The 25,114-nt window shown below is 43.5% G+C and overlaps 1 protein-coding gene across 1 annotated transcript; it reads right to left on the bottom strand.

The window, feature by feature from the left end:
- Positions 1–1,907: 1,907 nt before the first annotated feature.
- Positions 1,908–24,668, bottom strand: LOC311113169 (protein mono-ADP-ribosyltransferase PARP14-like). Its single transcript, XM_084156348.1, has 15 exons — positions 24,391–24,668; positions 22,967–23,091; positions 18,522–20,705; positions 18,098–18,334; positions 17,777–18,001; positions 17,573–17,639; positions 10,837–10,983; positions 10,667–10,726; positions 8,151–8,327; positions 7,747–7,885; positions 6,584–6,636; positions 5,697–6,416; positions 5,269–5,405; positions 3,733–3,904; positions 1,908–3,124 (listed from the first exon to the last, which is right to left on the bottom strand). Exons 1-15 carry the CDS (start codon positions 24,560–24,562, stop codon positions 2,838–2,840), a joined length of 4,902 nt encoding a protein of 1,633 aa, XP_084012474.1. The 5' UTR covers positions 24,563–24,668; the 3' UTR covers positions 1,908–2,837.
- Positions 24,669–25,114: the final 446 nt, after the last annotated feature.

The following is a 25,114-nucleotide window of genomic DNA, read 5'->3' as shown; positions in this document are numbered from 1 at the left end:
TCTATGCTCATTGCAGGTACCATCTAATATTCAACTGTCACGCCCTGGCTCTGGGGACTCTTTAATGTTGAGCCAGGGTGTTAGTTTCTATGTTTTGTGTTTCTATGTTGGCCGGGGTGGTTCTCAATCAGAGGCAACGTGAATCAGCTGTTGCTTGTTGTCTCTGATTGGGAACCATACTTAGGTAGTCGTTTGGCATTTGTGTGGTGTGGTATCTTGTTCCGTGTAGGTTTGTGTTTGTGAACCTGTGGACTTCACGTATCGTTTGTTGTTTTTGTTCGTGTGTTGTACATCTAATAAATCATGTACGCTTATCACACTGCGCCTTGGCCCGTTTCATCTAATGACGATCGTGACATCAACTCTGGGTTGTGCACAGTATATACAGTGGACATGTTCAGCAAGTCAATACAGAATGAACTTTCAAGTATATAGGCCTACTCCTAAAGTTTATCCATCTGTAGAATGGGGGGACTGACTCTGACCCTGCTGCTGCTGTGTCTGTCTGGGACTCTGAATACAAGATTCACAACAAGCAGATAGAGACTGCAGCAACCACCAGTACCCAGGAGAGATGCCAGTCCATCATCCACACTGAGCTCAGACAACTGAGGGCTATGGTAGAGGAGCTGAAGAGACAGAGACAAGGTAATAGTCACTATTTTCTCTGGAAACCAATGACTTTGTTGCTTTTGTTGCTATCCTCACAAGTTTGCTGAGCAACAACCTTTGTTTGTCTACAAAGACACCAAAGGTGGCCTTCTCAGCTGCGCTAGGAATTCATGGTGGACATATAGGGCCGTATAACACTGGCACTACTTCAGTCTACCGAAAGATATTCACCAATGTTGGCAATGCGTCTGTGGGCAAACATGAGGGTCTATGAATACAAGACTCACAACCAGCAGGTGGAGACCGCAACCACTACAACAACAACCCAATCAGGATGTGAGCCTACCATTCACACTGTGATGAGAGAACCGGGGGAAATGGAGGAGAGACTGGGAGCAACTGTTAGGTCATTGGAAGGCATGAAAAACAGGCTGGAAGCAAGTGAGAGACAAGTTAGGTCATTAAATGCCACAGTGAATGAACTGAAGAGATTCAATTAAGGTAAAGTGTGTGATGTATGATGTTCACTGGTAAGCATTAGTGCATAATCACTGAGTATGTTAAAAGTGTTCCAATTGTCAATTGTTTTACTGTATTATAAGTGTACTTAAAGTAATTTTGATCAAACTGTAATTTACCCATTACAATTTTTTTGGGTCATGTTGTTGTGCCAATCAAGTTGTGTTAACTTAAACTAAACAGTAATTATTGTAAATTATAAAAATGTAACTGTAAAGCTAATGTTGTCATGTCATCTTAAATCCTAGACAGGCCCCAGGTGGCGTTCTCAGCTACTTTAGGAATTTCTGGAACCATTGGACCTGTCAGCAATGAAATCACTCTGGTCTTCCGGCGTGTTCTATCAAACATTGGAAATGCCTACAATCCAACCACAGGTATTTACCTCAATGTCAAAAAAAATTATTTACATTTTTACACACAATGCTCATGCTTACATTAGTTAGTATGCTGTGTGTAGCTATTACTGTATGTTACATTTCCTTACTTCTTATACACTAAATTAACAATAATTCTTAATACTTTCTATTTTTCCTCCGATTGTAGGCATCTTTACAGCACCATTGAGAGGACTCTACCACTTCACCTTCACAGCTTTTGATTGGGGAAGGAGTACAGTGACAGGGGCAAGCTTATGTCATAACGGACAGAGAATGGTCTCTGTGTATGATGAGAAGGAAGGAGGTTCCTCTGAGTCCTCATCCAATAGCGCCACCTTCCTGCTACAAGTGGGAGAGCAGGTGTACGTTGCTCTCTGGAGTGATGGACGTCGGATATCTGACAATGGCAATCACTACTCCTCATTGAACGGTTTCCTGCTCTTTCCCATGTGAGGAAAAGATGATGATGAATGTGTTAGAAATATGCTAGAAATGTTCAATATGTTTTTCTGGTCAATTACATACCATATTCTATGTCAAAACTGTAAGATGTTAGCGTGTGCTTGTAGGAATAAAAGAGGGGCATCCTGTATTTGTTCTCATTAGATATAATAATTGAGATTTTTAATTAAGAAGGCTAATAAAAATAATACATTTCATTGTATTTTATTGAACTGCGCGCATGTTGGCATTTATTGAGATTACTCATGTACTGGAGGCAGCTCTGCAGAGTGGTCACTATCTGGCACAGCCACAAAGTCATATAATCATATTTAAACCTAATCCTAACCTTAACCACACTGCTAACCCTAATGCTTAACCCTAACCTCAAAATAAGACCAACATTCGTTTTCTTTTCTTTTTTAATGCATTTTTATGATATAGACTACTTTGACTTTGCAGCTGGCCTATCTAGCGGAACCGCTTATTGGCGCCCAGTTCTGCCTCCAGGGCAAGACTCATGACAATAAACGTCAACCCGCTAACTCCACGGGAAAAAAAATATATATTCTCATTCACAGTACAGCTATCTGACGTATAGTATAGTACCAAATAAAATAGACACAAATAAATCTCACTTAAATATCTTCAATGTCTTCTCTTTTTTAAACCACTTCAGCGATTGCCTCTGTAGATTGTGTATTGCTTTAGGTCCTGCAGCAGAACGCATGCAATGTGACAATCATTATGATACATAGATATAGGGATGAGAATGATTATGACAGCTGCTTATAATGATAGAAGTGAGAATCATCCTCAAAACAATAAAGGCATTTCAATAGTTATGATTACAAATGGTTTCTAAATTATTATAAAGGCCCACTATTATACGAAGGTGATGAGGTACTCTGGGTACGCTTGGTCGTCGTGGAAGATGACAAACATGCTGGGTGTCTGCTGGTTGTCCACTAGACTGTCATAGCGGTCAGTGGGATCTGTGGGGGAGCGACGAGGGGTAAACTTCATGGAGGGGTCACCCAGGGTATAGCGCCCAGTCAGGACACGTGCAACGTACATATGCCTGTGCCCAGAACCATCAGGAGGGGTATATCTGGGATTGGATGAATAGCTTGCTTTCACAGCAAAATACACGCCCACTCCATATGCTGTAACTAAAAGAGGAAGACAGAGGGAAGGAAATTGATGAAGCGGAGAGAATGAATGAATGAATGAATAAACATTTAAGTAAGTAAAAGTACATGAATAAATGGCGGCATTGGAATAGCATGTAATAGCGTGTAATAGCATTGGAATAGCGTGGAATAGCAATGGAATAGCATGTAATAGCATTGGAATAGTATGTAATAGCATGTCATAGCATTGGAATAGTATGTAATAGCATGTCATAGCATTGTAATAGCGTGTAATAGCATTGGAATAGCATGTAATAGCATTGGAATAGTATGTAATAGCATGTCATAGCATTGGAATAGTATGTAATAGCATGTCATAGCATTGTAATAGCGTGTAATAGCATTGGAATAGCATGTAATAGCATTGGAATAGTATGTAATAGCATGTCATAGCATTGTAATAGCGTGTAATAGCATGTATAGCATGTAATAGCATTGGAATAGCGTGTAATAGCATTGGAATAGTATGTAATAGCATGTCATAGCATTGGAATAGCATGTATAGCATGTAAAAGCATTGGAATAGCACTGGAATAGCATTGGAATAGCATTGGAATAACATGTAATAGCATTGTAATAGCCCTTACTATTAGCATAGCTCCTGTCAAATCCATTCCTTTCAATGGCATCACAGGTTGTTGCTGCCGTCCCGTGGTAGAGTTTCTTTAGCCCCACCTCCGCTGGTCCGTTCTTGGCCCGGATACGCTGCTCACACAATGCGTACGCCTGCCACAGAAATACATTCTGCACACGCTCGATCTGACAAAGAGACAAAGTTTCAAGAATAAATCAACACCTTAAACACAACCGTGTACAACACTACAGTATTGGTACTTTCATTAACACTGAACAAAAATATAAAACGCAACATGCAACAATTGCACCGATTTTCCTGAGTTAAAGTTCATATCACGAAATGAGTTAATTTAAATAAATTAATTAGGCCCTAATCTATGGATTTCACATGACTGGGAATACAGATATGCATCTGTTGGTCACAGATACATTGAGAAAAGAAAGTAGGGGCGTGGATCAGAAAACCAGTCAGTATCTGGTGTGACCACCATTTGCCTCATGCAGCGCGACACATTTCCTTCGCATAGAGTTGATCAGGCTGTTGATTGTGGCCTGTGGAATGTTGTTCCACTCCTCTTCAAAGGCTGTGCGAAGTTCTGGATATTGGCAGGAACTGGAACATGCTGTCAAACACGTAGATCCAGAGCATTCCAAACACGCTCAATGGGTGACATGTCTGATGAGTATGCAGGCCATGGAAGAACTGGGACCTTTTCAGCTTCCAGGAATTGTGTACAGATCATTGTGTCATGGGGCCATGTATTATCATGCTGAAACATGAGGTGTTTGAGGCGGATGAATGGCACGACAATGGGCCTCAGGATCTCGTCACGGTATCTCTGTGCATTCAAATTGCCATCGATAAAATGCAATTGTGTTCATTGTCCATAGGTTATGTCTGCCCATACCATAACCCCACTATGGGGCACTCTGTTCACAAAGTTGACATTAGCAAACCGATGTTGGAGGCGGCTTACGGTAGAGAAATGAACATGTAATTCTCTAGCAACAGCTCTGGTGGACATTCCTGCAGACAGCATGCTAATTGCACACTCCCTCAAAACTTGAGACATCTGTGGCATTGTGTTGTGTGACAAAACTGCACATTTTAGAGTGGCCTTTTTCTGTCCTCAGCACAAGGTGCACCTGTGTAATGATCATGCTGTTTAATCAGCTTCTTGATATGCCACACCTGTCAGGTGGATGGATTATTTTGGCAAAGGAGAAATGCTCACTAACAGGGATGTAAACAAATTTGTGCACAACATTTGAGAGAAATATAATTTCTGTGCGTATGGAAAATTTCCGGGATCTTTAATTTCAACTCAAGAAACATGGGACCAACACTTTACATGTTGTGTTTATATATTTTTTCAGTGTACTATACAATACTGTACAACAGTAATGTCTTTGTATTTTAATTTACTATACTATCAGATATATTCATAATAAGCAGCTGGTTGTGTGTCAGGTTGTGGCGTGTCAAGTTGTGGCGTGTCAGGTTGTGGCGTGTCAGGTTGTGGCGTGTCAGGTTGTTGGTCTGTTACTTTGTGGATGGTGACGTGTGCTGCTGTGGTGCTTTGGAATCCCTGTGCCACCTCCTGGTACTCTGGTGAGGTAGGCAAGAGCAGCACTCTCTTCAGCGTTTCACCGGCGGCCATATCATCCCAGTACGATGGCAACTCTAAAAACACATCAAGTACACAGGACTATAAAGCTGAGTTTACGGCATGAACAGGACTATCAGAGGATGTTTAAAATGTTAAATGGGTGTTAAAGATAATAGTGAAATCAATAGTGGCTAGGGGTCATTAGGCTGTTGACATAATGGATTCAAGGGTTATTGTTAACTGCAAATCAATGTCTGACTGTAAAGTCGCTCTGGATAAAAGCATACGCTAAATGACCAAAATATAAATTTTATAAAACTAAGTCAGAAATTCAAAAGCTGAAAATAAAACAAATCTATCCGTACTTGCACTCTCCTCTCGCTTCATCTTTAAGGTGTGACCCGTTCTCCAGTCAGTGGCCACATTGTTCTTCAGGTTCACCTTGAATTTGCTCCCATCTGGGACTTCGAGCTCTGCTGAGACATCTCCTCTCAGGTGTGCCTGCTCCAGAAGGTAGTTGGCATGCATCCCCAGCTCCTCCCAAATGTCACTATGCCTGCACATAGACCACTGGACACTGAGGGCCACTACAGCCTCATTTCTCTCATTCAGCTCCCTACGGAGGGCGCCACTGAGCGCACTGTCAAGCACCTCGCGCACGCTCAGAACGTCCTCCGTCAGGCCTTGGAGAACATAAAACCCCTCCCCAGCCGCAGCTCCACCTCCACCTCCAGCTCCAGCCCAAGCCTCCACTCCTCCTGCCCTCTGAATTCTACCCAGCTCCAGGCTCACTCCCAGGGCCTTCGCTTTCTTCTGCACGGCCTGCAGCTCCACCTCTTCCAGCACGTACAGGTCCTCTCCCTTCACCTCTCTCTGAGTCAGCTGATTCTGCAGGATGGCATCCAGCTCCCGCCTGGCCCCCCTTATAGCGTCCACCCCACTCCCCACCACGCTCAGCACCGCCGGGGGCGGTCTCCAGGGGGTGATGGTGAGGCCTGCTTGGGCAGAGGAAGGAGGAAGGCAGCCATGTGCGGGGGAGGAAAAGCCAATATTAAGTTTCTTCTTCAGTATTCGTTGGGCCCTCTCTGTGGAGATAGATAGAGGAGAGTTAAGAAAGAGCGTATAAAGATAAATGTTATAACTAGGACCCAAAGTTTTCCAGGTAAAACTCTGGGCCCAAGTTATATCTACATATCCAAGAATATAAAGATAATTTGTACATACACAAGTACACACACACACACACAGATACCTTTCAGTGTTGGGGTTGGGGCGATAGTTCCCAGTCGGCTCTCCAGCTCTGACCTGCAAACAAACAAAAACATAAATAAAATGTCCTGTCCAAAGCTTAACAACATCCAGACATCATAACTAAAACTGATAAATAACCTCTGATTAGATAACAAAAACTAATTATATAAGTGAAGCAAACTACACCCAAATAAACGTATCATAACATTTAAACTTGGGTTGCCCAACCCTGTTCCTGGAGAGCCACCCTCCTGTAAGTTTCCGCTCCAACCCCAGTTGTAACTAACCTGATTCAGCTTATCAACCCGGTAATTATTAGAATCAGGTGTTCTACATAAGGGTTCCACTCTAAACCTACAGCATAGTAAGGCTTGCAGTCCAAACGCAAAGTAGTCCGCCCTCGGCCCTAAACCCTCAGCCCATCTTCACATCCCAGTGCATCTTAAATGTCCCTTGCCCAAGCGAGGGAGAGTGATGATCGGAGGCAATGTCCTTGGTAGAAATCTTGAAGTTCAGCTTAAAAACTACCAACCTAAAGCTATTAATGTACCTAGGAAGCTAAGGTAGCTAGCTAGCACTTCTGTCGGGTGGCTAGCTACAGTTACCCATAGCTGGCTAGCTAGTTATATAGTTTTGGTAATTTATTCCAATCAATTTCAGAATTCCCAAAATATGTTTATGAAGCTAGCTACGTTTTATAGGCTCCTCACTACGAGACTAAGCCAATTTTAACGTATTTCCCATTTGCCAACGCTAAAATCAATGTCATATAGCTTTTTTCAAGCTAGCATCATAATTTTGTCTCATATGCCGAAAATGCAGCCGTGTTGATATCATTTGACACTTTGCAGCCACCGAAGTTTGACAAGTGATTGAATTGTGGGTCATATCAACCACACAAGTGACCAAAGTTCTTCACTCGCTCCGTCGAGCTAAATCGAGGGCCGAGGGGGCTACGTTTGTGAATTGGACCTCCACTTAAGATGGCAATCAAACTGCATCCGGTTTCGACGAGGGAAAGTGGCTAGCGCGAGGGCTGAGGAGGGTAACATTAACATGTTTGGACTGCAGCCTAGCTCTTCAGGAACAGGGTTGGGCAGCGCTGATTTAAACCAAGACACACAAAAGACCCCACCATTTCAGACAACAAAAATGGAGACTGACTTGAATGCCTGGAAGACGGGTCTCTGCAGCATGACAATGCGGATGACAGAGAGGATGTTGGGGGACAAATCCCTCACCCTTGATGCAAAGCCGTCCAACATGGCCTTACACATAGAGCCAGCGTCTGCTCGAGCAGCACCTGTACAGCAAATACGTGTTTTTTAATGTCTATAATATCATCTAACCAGTAAATTACAGAATATAGATGCTGGTTTCACTAATGAAAACTTGTTCCTCAGTATTTGTTTTGATATTAACTCAATTGTGACCTACGGCATTTAAGACTAATAAATGCGCACAATAAAAATATTGAACACAAATTGGTATGGCAGAGGGTTGATACAAGAGCAAATTAAGGGACTCTGTATTGCATTTCACAAAAAAATGGGACATACTGTACATACCAGTGTTGACTGCAGGGAAGGCTGCAGATCGGAGGCCCTTTCTCTCACACTGTTTCAGTATCTTCCCGCAGACCTTGTTGATCCGCTGTGTGTCGCATTTAAAGCAGACGTGAACGATCTCCTTGCAGCCCAGTGCACCGGGCCCTGTGGTGCACATCCAGTCTGCTGGCACACCCACTGATGGAGAGGAGAATAAAAAAAGAAGTGGAGGCTGCTGATGGGAGGACAGCTGAGGGGAGGACTGCTGAGGGGAGGACAGCTGAGGGGAGGACAGCCGAGGGGTGGACTGCTGAGGGGAGGACAGCTGAGGGGAAGTCTGCTGAGGGGAGGACAGCTGAGGGGAGGACAGCTGAGGGGAGGACAGCTGAGGAGAGGACAGCTGAGGGGAGGAATGCTGAGGGGAGGCTGCTGAGGGGAGACTGCTGAGGGGAGGACTGCTGAGGGGAGGACTGCTGAGGGGAGGACAGTTGAGGGGAGGATTGCTGATGGGAGGACTGCTGAGGGGAGGACAGCTGAGGGGAGGACTGCTGAGGGTAGGACAGCTGAGGGGAGACTGCTGAGGGGAGGACAGCTGAGGGGAGGACAGCTGAGGGGAGGACTGCTGAGGGGAGGACAGCTGAGGGGAGACTGCTGAGGGGAGACTGCTGAGGGGAGACTGCTGAGGGAAGGACTGCTGAGGGAAGGACTGCTGAGGGAAGGACTGCTGAGGGGAGGCTGCTGAGGGGAGGACAGCTGAGGGGAGGACTGCTGAGGGGAGGACTGCTGAGGGGAGGACAGCCGAGGGGAGGACAGCCGAGGGGAGGACAGCCGAGGGGAGACTGCTGAAGGGAGGCTGCTGAGGGGAGGCTGCTGAGGGAAGGCTGCAGAGGGGAGGACTGCTGAGGGGAGGACAGCTGAGGGGTGGACTGCTGAGGGGAGGACAGCTGAGAGGAAGTCTGCTGAGGGGTGGACTGCTGAGGGGAGGACAGCTGAGGGAAGGACAGCTGAGGGGAGGACTGTTGAGGGGAGGCTGCTGATGGGAGATTGCTGACGGGAGGACTGCTGAGAGGAGGACAGCTGAAGGGAGGACAGCTGAGGGGAGGACTGCTGAGGGGAGGACAGTTGAGGGGAGGAATGCTGAGGGGAGGGCTGAGGGGAGGACTGCTGAGGGGAGGACAGCTGAGGGGAGACTGCTGAGGGGAGGACAGCTGAGGGGAGGACAGCTGAGGGGAGGACTGCTGAGGGGAGGACAGCTGAGGGGAGACTGCTGAGTGGAGACTGCTGAGGGAAGGACAGCTGAGGGGAGGACAGCTGAGGGGTGGACTGCTGAGGGGAAGTCTGCTGAAAGGAGACTGCTGAGGGGAGACTGCTGAGGGGAGACTGCTGACGGGAGGACTGCTGAGAGGAGAACAGCTGAAGGGAGGACTGCTGAGGGGAGGACTGCTGAGGGGAGGACAGTTGAGGGGAGGACTGCTGATGGGAGGACTGCTGATGGGAGGACAGCTGAGGGGAGACTGCTGAGGGGAGGACAGCTGAGGGGAGACTGCTGAGAGGAGGACAGCTGAGGGGAGGACAGCTGAGGGGAGGACTGCTTAGGGGAGGACTACTTAGGGGAGACTGCTGAGTGGAGACTGCTGAGGGAAGGACTGATGAGGGAAGGACTGCTGAGGCGAGGCTGCTGAGGGGAGGACAGCTGAGGGGAGGACTGCTGAGGACAGGACTGCTGAGGGGAGGACTGCTGAGAGGAGGACAGCTGAGGGGAGGACAGCTGAGGGGAGGACAGCTGAGGGGAGACTGCTGAGGGGATGACAGCTGAGGGGAGACTACTGAGGGGAGGCTGCTGAGGGGAGACTGCTGAGGGGAGGACTGCTGAGGGGAGGACTGCTGAGGGGAGGCTGCTGAGGGGAGTTTGCTGAGGGGAGTTTGCTAAGGGGAGGCTGCTGAGGGGAGGACTGCTGAGGGGAGGACTGCTGAGGGGAGGACTGCTGAGGGGAGGACTGCTGAGGGGAGGACTGCTGAGGGGAGTCTGCTCATAATAACGTCTGGAAAGTAGTCAATGGAATGGTATCAACCACATGGAAACCACTTTTTTGATGTGTTTAATATCATTCCATTGACTCCATTCCAGCCATTATTATGAGCCGTCCTCCCCTCAGCAGCCTCCACTGGTTGGCACGTAGTGTTCAATTATAGACAGTGGTGGCTGGTGGGAGGAGCTATAGGAGGACGGGTTCATTGTAATGGCTGGAATTGAATCAAGGGTTTCTTATGTTTTATGTGTTTGATACCGTCACATTTATTCCATTCCAGCAATTACAATGAGCCCGACCTTCTATTGCTCCTCCCACCAGCCTCCACTGATAAGTGAAGAATAAGCTGATAAAGTGATCTGTGAAGTGATTTTTCAATGTGTCTACGTCTTAGTGAAAAAGATTTGACTTCGTCAAATGATTACTTTCTGACTTGTGTGAAAGGATTGCTCTGAGAGTTTGTGATTGTGTTAATATGATTGTGTATGGAAACACCGTAAAACAAACCTTGTGCTAACTCTGCTTGGACTGTGGAACCTGCAGCAGTCAGAATAGCTTTGGAGACACCTACAGGAAGATAAGGGGACGTGAGGGGAAACAGAGAACAGAACAGAACAAACAAACACACACAACAGTGATGACTAATCAAAACCACATTGGAGGACAACCAGTGCTACCTGAGTGGTTGGCTGAGAAGTCTGTGGTGTTGACGATGACATCAGTGGTCTCACGGATGATGTCGCCGAAGACCAGCTGTAGCTTGACACTGCCCAGCATGGCAGAGACCTCGTCCTGAGTGGTAGAGATGTGACGATAGAAGGAGGCTGAGAGAGAGAAACAGAGAGAGAGGAGAGAGAGAGAGAAAGAGAGAGAGTGGGAGAGAGAAAGAGGGAGAGAGAAAGAGAGAGAGGGAGATGTTTATTTCTCTTTTGTTTACTATCGCCTTCACTTGCTTTGGCAATGTTAACTTACGTTTCCCATGTTAATAAAGCCCTTAAAATGAATTGAATTAAGAAAGAGAGAGAGAAAGACAGAGAGAGAGAGAGAGAGAGAGAGAGAGAGAGAGAGAGAGAGAGAGAGAGAGAGAGAGAGAGAGAGAGAGAGAGAATGAGAGAGGGGGAGAGAGAAAGAGAGCGAGAGAGAGAAAGAGAGAACGAGAGAAAGAGAGAAAGAGAGAAAGAGAGAGTCAGAGAACAATTTAAGCACGACAAAGCCACAAGAATTAGCCATACAGAATGAAGGAATTTGGAAAACTTAATTTCATAATCTATACAGAAACATCCCTCAAAAAGACTTTCAACATACCCAATTAGAAATTCAAAATTGAACATCCTTGAATCAGTCATTAAAAACAACCAAAATCCATTAGATTAGCCGATAACCCAACAAGAACTAAATTAAAAGAAGGGTTGTGCTCTAGATAACATCAGAAAAAAAATGCTGAAAAACAGCACACCTGAGTTGCAAAATACTATGCTTCAATTGTTCAACATGGTACTAACTTCTGGCTGCTTTCCTGATGTCTGTGAGGCTCATCTCCCCTATCCACAAAAGTGGAGACAAATCAAACCCCAATAATTACAGGGGAATTTGCGTAAACAGCAACTTGAGGAAGGTTTTCTGTTGCATTTTGAATTCAAGAATTCAAACCTTTCTTCAAGAAAAAAAATCTAATAAGTAAATGTCAAATTGGCTTTCTCCCCAACCATCGCACTACACAAAATTGAGACTCTGCATGCAGAATTCTGCAAAAATATCCTCTGTGTACAACGTAAAACACCAAATAATGCATGCAGAGCAGAATTAGGCTGATACCCTCTAATGATCAAAATCCAGAAAAGAGCCGCTAAATTCTACAACCAACTAAACGGAAGCGATTCCCAAACCTTCCATAAAAAAGCCATAGCCTACAGATAAATTAACCTGTAGAAGAGTTCCCCTAAGCAAGCTGGTCATGGGGCTCTGTTCACAAACACAAACAGACCCCACAGAGCCCCAGAACAACAACACAGATAGACCCAACCAAATCATGAGAAAACTAAAATATAATTACTTGACACATTGGAAAGAATTAACAAAAAAACAGAGCAAACTAGAATGCTATTTGGCCCTAAACATAGAGTACACAGTGGCAGAATGCCTGACCACTGTGACTGACCCAAACTTAAGGAAAGCTTTGACTATGTACAGACTCTGTGAGCATAGCCTTGCTATTGAAAAAGGCCGCCGTAGGCAGACCTGGCTCTCAAGAGAAGACAGGCTATGTGCACACTGCCACAAAATGAGGTGGAAACTGGGCTGCACTTCCTAACCTCCTGCCAAATGTATGACCATATTAGAAACACATATTTCCCTCAGATTACACAGATCCACAAAGAATTAGAAAACAATGGGCTTTTCCCATGGGCAAAGAAATTCAAAAGGGGTGATGATATTAATTAATAGTAATTTCGATCCGAATGTGCAAATTGTCAAAATAGATACGCAAGGTAGATGGATTATTTTAAATATGTTATTGGACCATAAACAGATATGGCTCATTAACCTTTACGGACCAAATAATGATGATCCACAATTCTTTGACAATATATATAATAAATGATCAAGCCTGCAAGCAATTCAAGACAATATTGTTATGGTGGGGGATTATAATACTGTTTTAAATAGCTCAATGGACCGTAAAGGAAATCACACCACAAACAATCACCCACATGCTCTTAAGGAAATTGTGAATGTCATGGATACATTAGAACTAGTAGATATATGGAGGCTTAAACATACTGATCTAGTGAGATATACATGGCGGAGACTGAATGAAGCTAGTCGTCTTGACTTCTTTCTTATCTCATTCTCGTTGGCACCAAAAGTAAAAAAAAAAAAGTGTTGATAGGGGACAGAATGCGGTCGGACCATCATATAATAGGCATATACATTACTCTTACTGAATTTCCACGTGGGCGAGGATATTGGAAATTTAATCAAAGCCTATTGGATGATAATTTATTTATAATTAGAACAAAGGAATTTATAAAACTGACTTTTTCCAACATAACATAGGTACAGCGAATCCCCTTACTGTATGGGACACCTTTAAATGTGCCTTTAGAGGCCATGCAATTCAGTACTCATCTCGAAAACAAAAGCAATTTAGGTCAAAAGAGTTTATACTAAGAAAGGAAATAGAAAGTCTAACAGAACAGATAGATGGCAATAAAAACTGTAACATAGAGCTCAGAATAAATGAGAGGAAAAACAAAAAGAAATGGAGAAACTTATTCAAGAAAGATAAAGTGTAATATATTATAAAAATAAAGCAAACTGGATGGAATATGGGGAAAAATGCACAAAATTATTTTTTAATCTTCAACATAGGAATGCTACCAAAAAGAACTTAATGAAACTGGTTACAATTGACAGAGTCACCCATAATTCACCAAATTATATTTTGAAGGAAGAAACAAAGTACTTTAAGCATATGTTTTCTTTTCAGTCGCCTCCATCTCCTCTAACTGAAGCTAATTGTAGAGATTTTTTTTCTATTGATAATGTCAAATTAACAGCCACACAGAAAGACTCATGTGAAGGTGAAATTACAGAGGAGGAACTTCTGGATGCAATTAAAGACTTTAAGTCTGGGAAAACTCCAGGGCTGGATGGCATACCAGTCGAGGTATACCAAACCTTTTTTGATATACTAAGAGGACCGTTATTAGCATGTTTTAACCACTCCTATGTAAATGTTAGATTATCTGACACTCAAGAAGAAGGTCTGATCTCATTATTACTGAAACAGGATACAAGTGGAAAATATAAAGATCCAGTCCATTTACAAAATTGGAGGCCCCTTACACTTCAGTGTTGTGATGCATAGAATTAAAAAGGTATTGTCGGATATTATTCATTCTAATCAGACAGGTTTTTTTACATGGAAGATACATTGGAGATAATATAAGGCAAGTATTGGAAACAATAGAACACTATGGAAAATATGGGAAACCAGGCCTGCTATTCATAGCAGACTTCGAAAAGGCATTTGATAAAGTTTGACTGGGGTTTATATATAAATGCCTGGAGCATTTCAATTTTGGAGAATCTCTTATAAAATGGGTCAAAATCATGTATAGTAACCCTAGGTGTAAAATAGTAAATAATGGCTATTTCTCCTAAAGTTTTAAACTGTCTAGAGGAGTGAAACAAGGTTGTCCACTATCGGCATATCTATTTATTGTGGCCATCGAGATGTTAGCTATTAAAATCAGATCCAATAATAATATCAGAGGATTAGAAATACAGGGCTTAAAAACAAAGGTGTCATTGTACGCTGATGATTTATGTTTTCTTTTAAATCCACAACTAGAATCCCTCCACAGCCTCATAGAGGATCTAGATACATTTACTAACCTCTCTGGATTACAACCAAATTATGACAAATGTACTATATTACGTATTGGATCACTAAAAAATAAAAATGTTACATTACCATGTAGTTTACCAATAAAAAAATAAAAAATAAATAAATTGGTCATTTAGCAGACGCTCTTATCCAGAGCGACTTACAGGAGCAATTAGGGTTAAGTGCCTTGCTCAAGGGCACATCGACAGATGTTTCACCTAGTCGGCTTGGGGATTAGAACCAGCGACCTTTCGGTTACTGGTACAACGCTCTTAACCACTAAGCTACCTGCCGCCCCCAATAAAATGGTCTGATGGTGATGTGGATATACTCGGAATACATATCCCAAAGGAAATAAATGATCTCACTTCAATACATTTTAATAGAAAGTTAGCAAAAATAGATAAGATCTTACTACCATGGAAAGGAAAATACCTGTCAATTTGTGGAAAAATCACCCTGAGTAACTCTTTAGTATTATCCCAGTTTACCTATTTGCTTATGGTCTTGCCTACGCCTAGCGAACAGTTTTTTAAATTATATGAGAAAAGAATATTCAATTTTATTTGGAACAGCAAGCCAGACAAAATTAAAAGGGCATTTTTATATAATGAATATGAATTCGGAGGACAGAAATTATTAAATATTAAAGCATTAGACCTATCACTAAAAGCTTCAGTCATACAAAAGTTATACTTAAATCCGAACTGGTTCTCATGCAAATTAGTAAGATTGTCTCACCCAATGTTCAAGAAAGGCCTTTTTCCCATTATTCAGATTAAAACAACTCATTTGCAGTTATTTGAAAAGGAAATCATCTCCCACATATCACTATTTCTAAAACAAGCCATAGAAAGTTGGTTGCAATTTCAATTTAATCCTCCAGAAACGACAGAACAAATAATGCAACAAATATTGTGGTTAAATTCAAATATACTAATTGACAAAAAACCTTTATTTTTTGACAGAATGTTTAAAAAAAGTGTAATCTTTGTAAATCATATCATCGGTAGGACTGGTGGAGTTATGTCGCACATGCAGCTAACAAAAACATATGGAAATGTCTGCTCTACCCAAAATTACAACCAAATAATTGCAGCCTTACCGCAAAAGTGGAAGAGGAAAGTGGAAGGGGGAGAAAGTAAGGAACTTGTCTGTCGGCCTTGCATTAAAGAACATAATTGGTTAAGGAAAACTGTGATAAATCAAAAAAGTATATCAGTTTCACTTAAGGACCAAAGGATTGACAGCCGTCCCATATAGATTGCAAAATAGTTGGGAAGAGATCTTTGACGTACCGATCCCATGACATAGTGTTTATGAACTGACACACAAAATGACACCGGATTCAAAAATTAGAATCTTTCAATTTAAATTACTATATAAAATTCTTGCTACCAATAGAATGTTATTTATATGGGGGATACATTCTTCCCAGCTCTGTAGATTTTGCTGTGAAGAGACAGAATCATTAGATCATTTATTTTGGTTCTGTCCATTTGTAGCTTGTTTTTGGACACAGGTCCAGGAATGGCTAAAGAATTGCAATATTTACCTGGAGCTAACCTTGCAGATAACATTACTGGGTGATATGAAATGTCATAGTCAATCGATCAATAATATAATAATACTTTTAGCAACAAAAAAAAAAAATTAAATTCACAATCTGTAGAAGCAATGAGAATAGAAAGGTTCAGAACTTTTGTAAAACATCACAGTACGGTTGAAATATTTATGGCAAATATAAATCCTATATGGATGGTGTTAAGAGATAGATGGGAGGTATTGAATAGAGTTGAAGGATGGGACTAATAACAAATAACAACAAATAATAACAAAGATAGCTAATAATGTAAGCATACTGTGTCCATAATAAGTATATAGGTTGTATGTTGGGAGCTTTTGGGAAAGAGCACAGTTATAAAGATATGCCATATAGAAGCAAACCGGATGGACATCATGAAAATGATCGGAGAGGTTGAGAGTAGAAGAAGTTCAGGAGTAAAAAAATATATATATATATCAATAAGGTGTATAGTAAGTATAGACCGGACGTAGAGGCCTGGGCATTGTTGTTCACTAATTTACTCCAAGTAGGGAAAGGATGGCGGGGTTGAAAAGTAATAAAGGGGAGTATATATATAAAAAACATGGAGGATTGGAAGTGATGCAGACAATTACATTGATAGAAGATACAATCTATCTGCAATATTAAGCTGATCCATCCCCCCCCGCCCCCCCCCAAAAAAAAGTATAATAATAAATACATTTCAAAAAAGACAAATACAAAAAAAAAAAAAAATAATTAGCAATCCAAATGTTCATAAACGGACATATCTATTGGGTGACCACAGTGTGCCATCACAGCAGCAAGATGTGTGACCTGTTGCCACAAGAAAAGGCAACCAGTGAAGAACAAACACCATTGTAAATACAATACATATTTATATTTATTTTCCCTTTTGTACTTTAACTATTTGCACATAATATGACATTTGAAATGTCTTTATTCTTTTGGAACTTTTGTGAGTGTAACGTTTACTGTACATTTTTATTGTTTATTTCACTTTTGTTTATTATCTACTTCACTTGCTTTGGCAATGTTAACATATGTTTCCCATGCCAATAAAGCCCTTAAATTGAAATGAATTGAAATTGAATTGAGAGAGAAAGAAAGAGAGAGAGAGAGAGAGAGAGAGAGAGAGAGAGAGAGAGAGAGAGAGAGAGAAGAGAGAGAGAGAGAAGAGAGAGAAAGAGAGAGAGCGAGAGAGAGAGAGAGAGAGAGAGAGAGAGAGCGAGAGATGAGAGAGAAGAGAGAGAGAGAGAGAGAGAGAGAGCGAGAGAGAGAGAGAGAGAGAGAGAGAGAGAGAGAGAGAGAGAGAGAGAGAGAGAAGAGAGAGAGAGAGAGAGAGAGAGAGAGAGAGAGAGAGAGAGAGAGGAGAGAGAGAGAGACGAGACTGAATCAATGTATAAGTGGGGGGTAAAAAGTAAATATGACATGAATAGTTTTCTTAACTCACTCTGATCTGGAGAAGCATCCATTACAAACCATCTGACATGCAAAGCACTCTGGGAAGTTTGGAAAGCCTGGAAGTAAAAACAAAATACAACCACAGGTCAAGGACAACCACTAATGAACTGTGTTAAACAGTAACTTGAGTTTTTCTTTTGCATGAAACCATTGAAGTCAAGAGAAGCGCCCTTCTTTAAAAGTCTCTTCTCACCTTAGTAGAATATCTGTCAGTGGGATGGATGATGATGCGGACAAGGAAAGGACTTCTGCTCGCTCGATTCTGTTCATACCCATGTATCTCTTCTAGCAGAACCTGTGTTGCCACGTTGTGAGGGAACATGAGAACCGCACCAGTTCCAACTACAGGGAAGGCAACGGAACAGAAGCCCTGGTTCTCACAAGAGGCTAGAACTCTCCTCACACCCTGCCTCAGAGCCTGAGAGAGGACCAGAGGTCAGGGGTTAATGGAGGTTCAAAGGTCATAACTGCCATGTGAAGACACACACACACGGACACATACAAGGGGACACACCTGTACTGCTGGTCCTTGGGAGTTGTTGTCCCAGTGTGCACAGCTGAGGAAGAAGACACGGCCAGAGCTGAGACCAGACAATCCGTCCACCAGGACGTAGTCACCAGGTGCAGTCTGTCCCCCTGATTCCCTCAGAAACGCTTTCATCAGCCCCGGTCCAGCTGCCTCCGACAAGACATTACCAACACGGGAGGAGAGAGGGTCACTACCAACCATGGGGGACACCAGGGCATCCACCTTCAGAGAGACAGACAGAGAGACAGAGAAGAGGAAAGAAAGAGATAAATAAATAAAGAAAAAGGGTAACAGAAAAAGGAAGAGAAAGTGTAAATGAGAATGGGAACATTGAGTCAGTATGAAGTCAACATAATTCACAGAATGTTGTTGAATCAAGAATGTGGCCATGTCAGTGTCTCTCTCTCACCTTCTGCTTCTCTATGGTTCCCTGGATGATCTCCACCTGGACACAGACCTCTGGAGCCGCTGCTCCCCTGGTGGAGGCAGAAGTGGTGTCTCTCTGAGGAGCATGTGTAGTGGTAGTGGTGGTGGTGCTAGAATCTCCCTCCCAACCAGAAAACTCCCTCTTCCCCTGAAACAGCCTATCACAGGCCTCCTGCATGGCTTTCACTGCCTCTCCACTCACATCAATCAGAGTGACCTTGGTAAGGATGTGCTGTTCCCTCCCAAAGTCCCTCACTGCAGAGACTATGGCCTCAGAGCACACCTTCAAAGGAACGCCAAATATCCCTGAGCTGATGCAGGGCATGGCCAGGGTCTGAAGCTCCAAGGTCTCTGCCAGATCCAGGGCTGCCTTTACTGTCTTCTCCAGCAGAGGGCGCTCATTCCCACCTATGCTGCCACCTACTGGTCCCACCGCATGCAGCAGCATCTTACAAGGCAGATTCCCTCCTGTAGTCTCTACCACTGTACCTGTGGGTACTCTCCCTATTTGCCTAACCAGATCTCTGCTGGCCCGCTGTACCTCAGACCCCCCCGCCCGGCTCAGAGCTGCAGCCACGCCACCGGCGTGATCCAGGTCCTCATTGGCTGCGTTCACCAGCGCGTCCGCCCGTTCCTTGGTGATGTCACCTTGACGCACCACAACCTGCAGCCCCCGCTGGAGGCAATAGCTAGTGGCTGTGACCATCTCCTCCAGTCTTGGTCCGGCGCCAGCTTCGCCGGCAATGCCACCCTGGTTGTGCAGCTGGATGACGCAGTGTTGAGAGCGGCCCACCACTTCCAGGTACTCCCTTCCCAGGCCTTGGAAGTAGCGTAGCGCCCCCGGCTGGTCTATGGTCACAGTCTGGTGGACCAAGGAGGCCAGAGCAGGGCCCAACCTGTCCCTGACTTGGGCCACCCGGACAGAGGGTCCACAGAGCACCACAGTGGGGTGGATGGCTGAGGCTGAGGGGTGGAGGGTCACCCCAGCGTGGTCCACACCGATCCTCTCCAGAAGTTTTGGTAGGTGGTCAGCTATCTCCGGGTAAGGTAGACACACTGTCTCCTCCACACTGGACTGGTCTATCAGAAAGGTCCCGATCTCCTTCCTCAGCTCCTGAACCTGCTCCATGTGGCCCAGAAGCTGCACTCTACACCCAGGACCATACCTGGTCACCACCCTGCGTCTGCTCTGGTTCATCTCCTTGACCTTCTTCTCAAGCTTGGACTTCAGTTCAGATGGCAGGGCAGCACAGTTGGGCACATCGACTTTCTCCTCCCCAAACTCCCCCAGCAGAGACTTCTCAGCCTGGTCCAGTTTACCAGAGGAGAGGGAGAACAGATGGAGCTCTGTGTCCCCCAGCTCTATTTCTACTTGGCGTCCCAACCCCAGCAGACTTCTCATGTTCCCAGGCCTCCCATACTCATCCCTCAGGAAGGACAGGAGGTGGGGGGACAACTCAGGCACCACCCGCTGCAGCACCAGAGAGATCTTATCTCTAACTAACTGTCTGGCTGTCCGGACTTCACTTGCTGAACCCTCCAGCACCAGCTGAGCTGAGTCACCACGCGTCACCCTCACCCCTGGAACAGCCTCACCTAGATCCTTCTCTATAACTTCCCCTAGAAGACGGAGCTTGGCCTGTCCCAGACGACAGGTGGTGCTGATCTTCTCCTGCTTCCCTGAGCTCAGACCCTGACCCTGGATGGCCTCCAGCGCCTTCATCTTGGCCTGGACCTCGGCCTCCTCCCCAACCACCACCGCAAACCCTTCCCCTGCCTCACAGTAAACTCTCACATCCTCCGAACCCAGGGTACTGCTCTGCAGCAGAGTCTGGAGCTTACGTGGGTCTACCTCATAGTGGCATTTGTACTGCTCCTGGAGCTGTTTGAACAGTCTCTCTACCTGTGCCTTCCATGGTCCCACCCCAACCCCATCTCCACATGACCCAGCTTGGCCTGAGCCTCTGACCACTGCCCTCCCGTCCTCTGGGTGGAGATGGACAGAGCAGCTCAAAGAGGACAGCTGCTGCTGCAGGTCTCTTCCAGCTCCAGGGCTCTCCTTCAGGTAGCGCAGGAGGTAGGAGTCTAGATGGAGTTCATGCTCTAGGTCACCAGGTGGCGAAGTCTCTACTGGGAGGCAGGGGTGGAATGGGAGGGACTGGTGACTCTAGTCAGAAAAAAAATGTGTAATTCCACTGTTAATTTTTTACATTTTAGTCATTTAGCAGACACCCTTATCCAGAGCGACTTACAGTTAGTGAGTGCATACATTTTATTTGTATTTATTTTTCATACTGGCCCCCGTGGGAATCGAACCCACAACCCTGGCGTTGCAAGCGCCATGCTCTACCAACTGAGCTACACGGGGGGCCAGTATGTTATGTTATATTATGTTGTATTACAGTGGGGAAAAAAAGTATTTAGTCAGCCACCAATTGTGCATGTTCTCCCACTTAAAAAGATGAGAGAGGCCTGTAATTTTCATCATAGGTACACGTCAACTATGACAGACAAAATTAGAAAAAGAAAATCCAGAAAATCACATTGAAGGATTTTTTATGAATTTATTTGCAAATTATGGTGGAAAATAAGTATTTGGTCACCTACAAACAAGCAAGATTTCTGGCTCTCACAGACCTGTAACTTATTCTTTAAGAGGCTCCTCTGTCCTCCACTCGTTACCTGTATTAATGGCACCTGTTTGAACTTGTTATCAGTATAAAAGACACCTGTCCACAACCTCAAACAGTCACAATCCAAACTCCACTATGGCCAAGACCAAAGAGCTGTCAAAGGACACCAGAAACAAAATTGTAGACCTGCACCAGGCTGGGAAGACTGAATCTGCAATAGGTAAGCAGCTTGGTTTGAAGAAATCAACTGTGGGAGCAATTATTAGGAAATGGAAGACATACAAGACCACTGATAATCTCCCTCGATCTGGGGCTCCACGCAAGATCTCACCCCGTGGGGTCAAAATGATCACAAGAACGGTGAGCAAAAATCCCAGAACCACACTGGGGGACCTAGTGAATGACCTGCAGAGAGCTGGGACCAAAGTAACAAAGCCTACCATCAGTAACACACTACACCGCCAGGGACTCAAATCCTGCAGTGGCAGACGTGTCCCCCTGCTTAAGCCAGTACATGTCCAGGCCCGTCTGAAGTTTGCTAGAGTGCATTTGGATGATCCAGAAGAGGATTGGGAGAATGTCATATGGTCAGATGAAACCAAAATAGAACTTTTTGGTAAAAACTAAACTCGTCGTGTTTGGAGGACAAAGAATGCTGAGTTGCATCCAAAGAACACCATACCTACTGTGAAGCATGGGGGTGGAAACATCATGCTTTGGGGCTGTTTTTCTGCAAAGGGACCAGGACGACTGATCCGTGTAAAGGAAAGAATGAATGGGGCCATGTATCGTGAGATTTTGAGTGAAAACCTCCTTCCATCAGCAAGAGCATTGAAGATGAAACGTGGCTGGGTCTTTCAGCATGACAATGATCCCAAACACACCGCCCGCGCAACGAAGGAGTGGCTTCGTAAGAAGCATTTCAGGGTCCTGGAGTGGCCTAGCCAGTCTCCAGATCTCAACCCCATAGAAAATCTTTGGAGGGAGTTGAAAGTCCGTGTTGCCCAGCGACAGCCCCAAAACATCACTGCTCTAGAGGAGATCTGCATGGAGGAATGGGCCAAAATACCAGCAACAGTGTGTGAAAACCTTGTGAAGACTTACAGAAAACGTTTGACCTGTGTCATTGCCAACAAAGGGTATATAACAAAGTATTGAGAAACTTTTGTTATTGACCAAATACTTATTTTCCACCATAATTTGCAAATAAATTCATTAAAAATCCTACAATGTGATTATCTGGATTTTTTTTTTCTCATTTTGTCTGTCATAGTTGACGTGTACCCATGATGAAAATTACAGGCCTCTCTCATCTTTTTAAGTGGGAGAACTTGCACAATTGGTGGCTGACTAAATACTTTTTATCCCCACTCTATATCTGTCTTTATCTACATTTATTATTAATTTATTATTGTAGGTCGACCATGCATCTGCATCTGGATTATCTGATAAATCTAGTATCTGGTTTGGCATTTGTCCATTTTGTTAGTTTAGTACAGATTTCTTTAGTTAGAATTTATTTTAATGTCATTCCTCATATTGTAAATTAATGTTTTACTTATTATAATATCACATAAAATCAAACATGCAATAAAACAGTGAAGACTATTTTGACCTCATTTGAAGGGATAATAAAGTTATTACCTGACTAAGCTTTGTGTTTAATGGGATGCAAATACAACAACAGTGCATTGACGTCTGTATATTTTGACCTCATATTATGGGAAATAAATGCCTTATCTAACAGGTTATGTGACAGGTTATGTATAGGTCTGTCTGCATATTCTGGACTCACCGACTGACTGCTGACTGGGGAGGTTGTTGTGGGTGGAGGCTCCAGGCTGCCTCTCAGAGTGAGGGAAAGAGGTCCCCCAGGCATCTCCAAAACATGATTAGGTTTCTGAAGTACCCTCTTCTGGACTGGAAGAATTAAAGAGGAATCAGTTGTTGTTGTTGTTGTTATAGTAGTAGTGGTAATAAAATTAACAACCCTAAAAACACCAACATATTTGTATCTTAAAAGCGCCAAATGGGGTCTTTTTTTTTTACCTAAAATTGGTAATGATTGCAATGAGACACTGTCTGTCAAGCAGTAACACGTTTATTTTATTAAGATTTTGTAACACAAGTAATTGGTTTAATTATCCAAAATAAGCTTTTTTATTTTTTATTTTCACTCATCCGTTTTCATGTTTTGAACAGTTATTTTTTATACATTTCATCAATAGAAAGTGTTGTGTTCTGTGATACTCAGAGGCTAAGTAAATGGTAATTGAGCTAATATGAAGTACCGGTACAACCTAAGATGGTTTAACTCTAACTCAGTTCCAATTGTATCTGAAATATGAAACTCTGAACTTGGTACAGAGAAATGGACTGGAATCTAAATATGTATACATTTATTTTGTTATTTTTGAGTGACGCTGCCCCGCCCCCCAGGGGCCAAATCTGGGGTGGGTCAATATCTATATATTTTCAGGGTACATACTGTACATCTACCTCTGTGCCAAATGTGGTGCTTTTATCAGAAAGTGCACTATTGAGTCCACATTTTCAGCTTAGCTGCACACCACTATTATACAACATATACATTATTTTTCATGCCTCCATATTAACACAGACATTAAGGTAAATGGTGTGTTTTTTGTCAGTAACTAGTTGCTTGAAAAATCCAAAAAATGTCAATATGTTCAAAGGATCACATGTATGGCACAAATCCCATTCAAGTCATGGGACCAATAATAGCATTTGTCACGCATCATGTCCAAATCATCCCAGTATCTAAAATTGATTTTGAAGCTAAACAAAGTAACTTATAGATGTTTTGAACATTATGCAAAAAAATAGGCTAATTTCGGTCCAATGACTTGAATGGGATTTGTGCCACAAATGCTAAAACATTGTGGAAACAGTGCCTGGGAAACTAAACCAAAGCATGGAATGCAGTAATACCTTGTCCATAGACTGCTTACAGGGTAGAGAAACCAATTAGTAATTGTGTAATTTGGGTGAACTATCCCTTTAACTTCAATAGGTTTGTTATGACAGAGATAACCGGGGAGGGGTGAGCATGGTATGTTGTGTTTGTGCATGTAGCACAATTTAAATGTGAAAGTGAAACTGTTCCAGAATTACAAAGGAAAACATTTCAAGATACTTTTTTAAGTTTCACCTTTAGTTTCAAGTACAGCTCAAATAGTAATCTCTAAATGTCCATACCTGCCCCGTCAATAAATGCGATCTTGTAAACGTTGTCACCAACTTTGTCTATCGGTCCGCAGTCTCCGCCATCAGATTTACGGCGAATCTGAAAGTACTTTTCTATCTTCTCTTTCTGTGCTGAATCCAGACTGTGAACCTCGAAGAAAACGGGGTATTTGTAAACTTCCATATTGTAACTTAAAGTAGGCTATTCGCTTTATTTTAATAGCTACTGTACATGGGCTCAAATCAGTTTCATTCGAACAGCACAAACGTTTACCGATCATTGAGCCTACCGTCTGATTAATTTTTTTCCGGTGAACTTGACAATGTACCTGACGCGCGCGAGCACGCCTCCTCGCCAAAGATACACACCTTTTTGTATTCTACTTGGCAACATAGACATTGGGCACGCTCAAGCGGATCGGTTTTGTCAAGTGGTCAATGCCTTTCAAAGTGTGTTGCATAATGTGGATTAAAATGGTAAAGACTTGCGCCTAATGTGGACTGCATGAACTTTACAAAAATCATGTGATCAAAGGTAATTACGTTTTGAATGCAGTCGACTACAGCCATCGCCTGCATTGTGGAAGGCTCTATTGTCAACCAATTATTTGGGTGTTTTTGTTTGACCTGCACAAGACTGGGATGGGCTACAGGTCAATAGGCAAGCAGCTTGGTGAGAAGGCAACAACTGTTGGTGCAATTATTAGAAAATGGAAGAAGTTCAAGATGACGGTCA

Source organism: Coregonus lavaretus (assembly GCF_964263955.1).
Source record: "Coregonus lavaretus genome assembly, chromosome: 39".
Classification (NCBI taxonomy): Eukaryota; Metazoa; Chordata; class Actinopteri; order Salmoniformes; family Salmonidae; genus Coregonus; species Coregonus lavaretus.
Note: the sequence above shows the minus strand (reverse complement) of the source record. Positions and strands in the feature narration are given on the sequence as shown.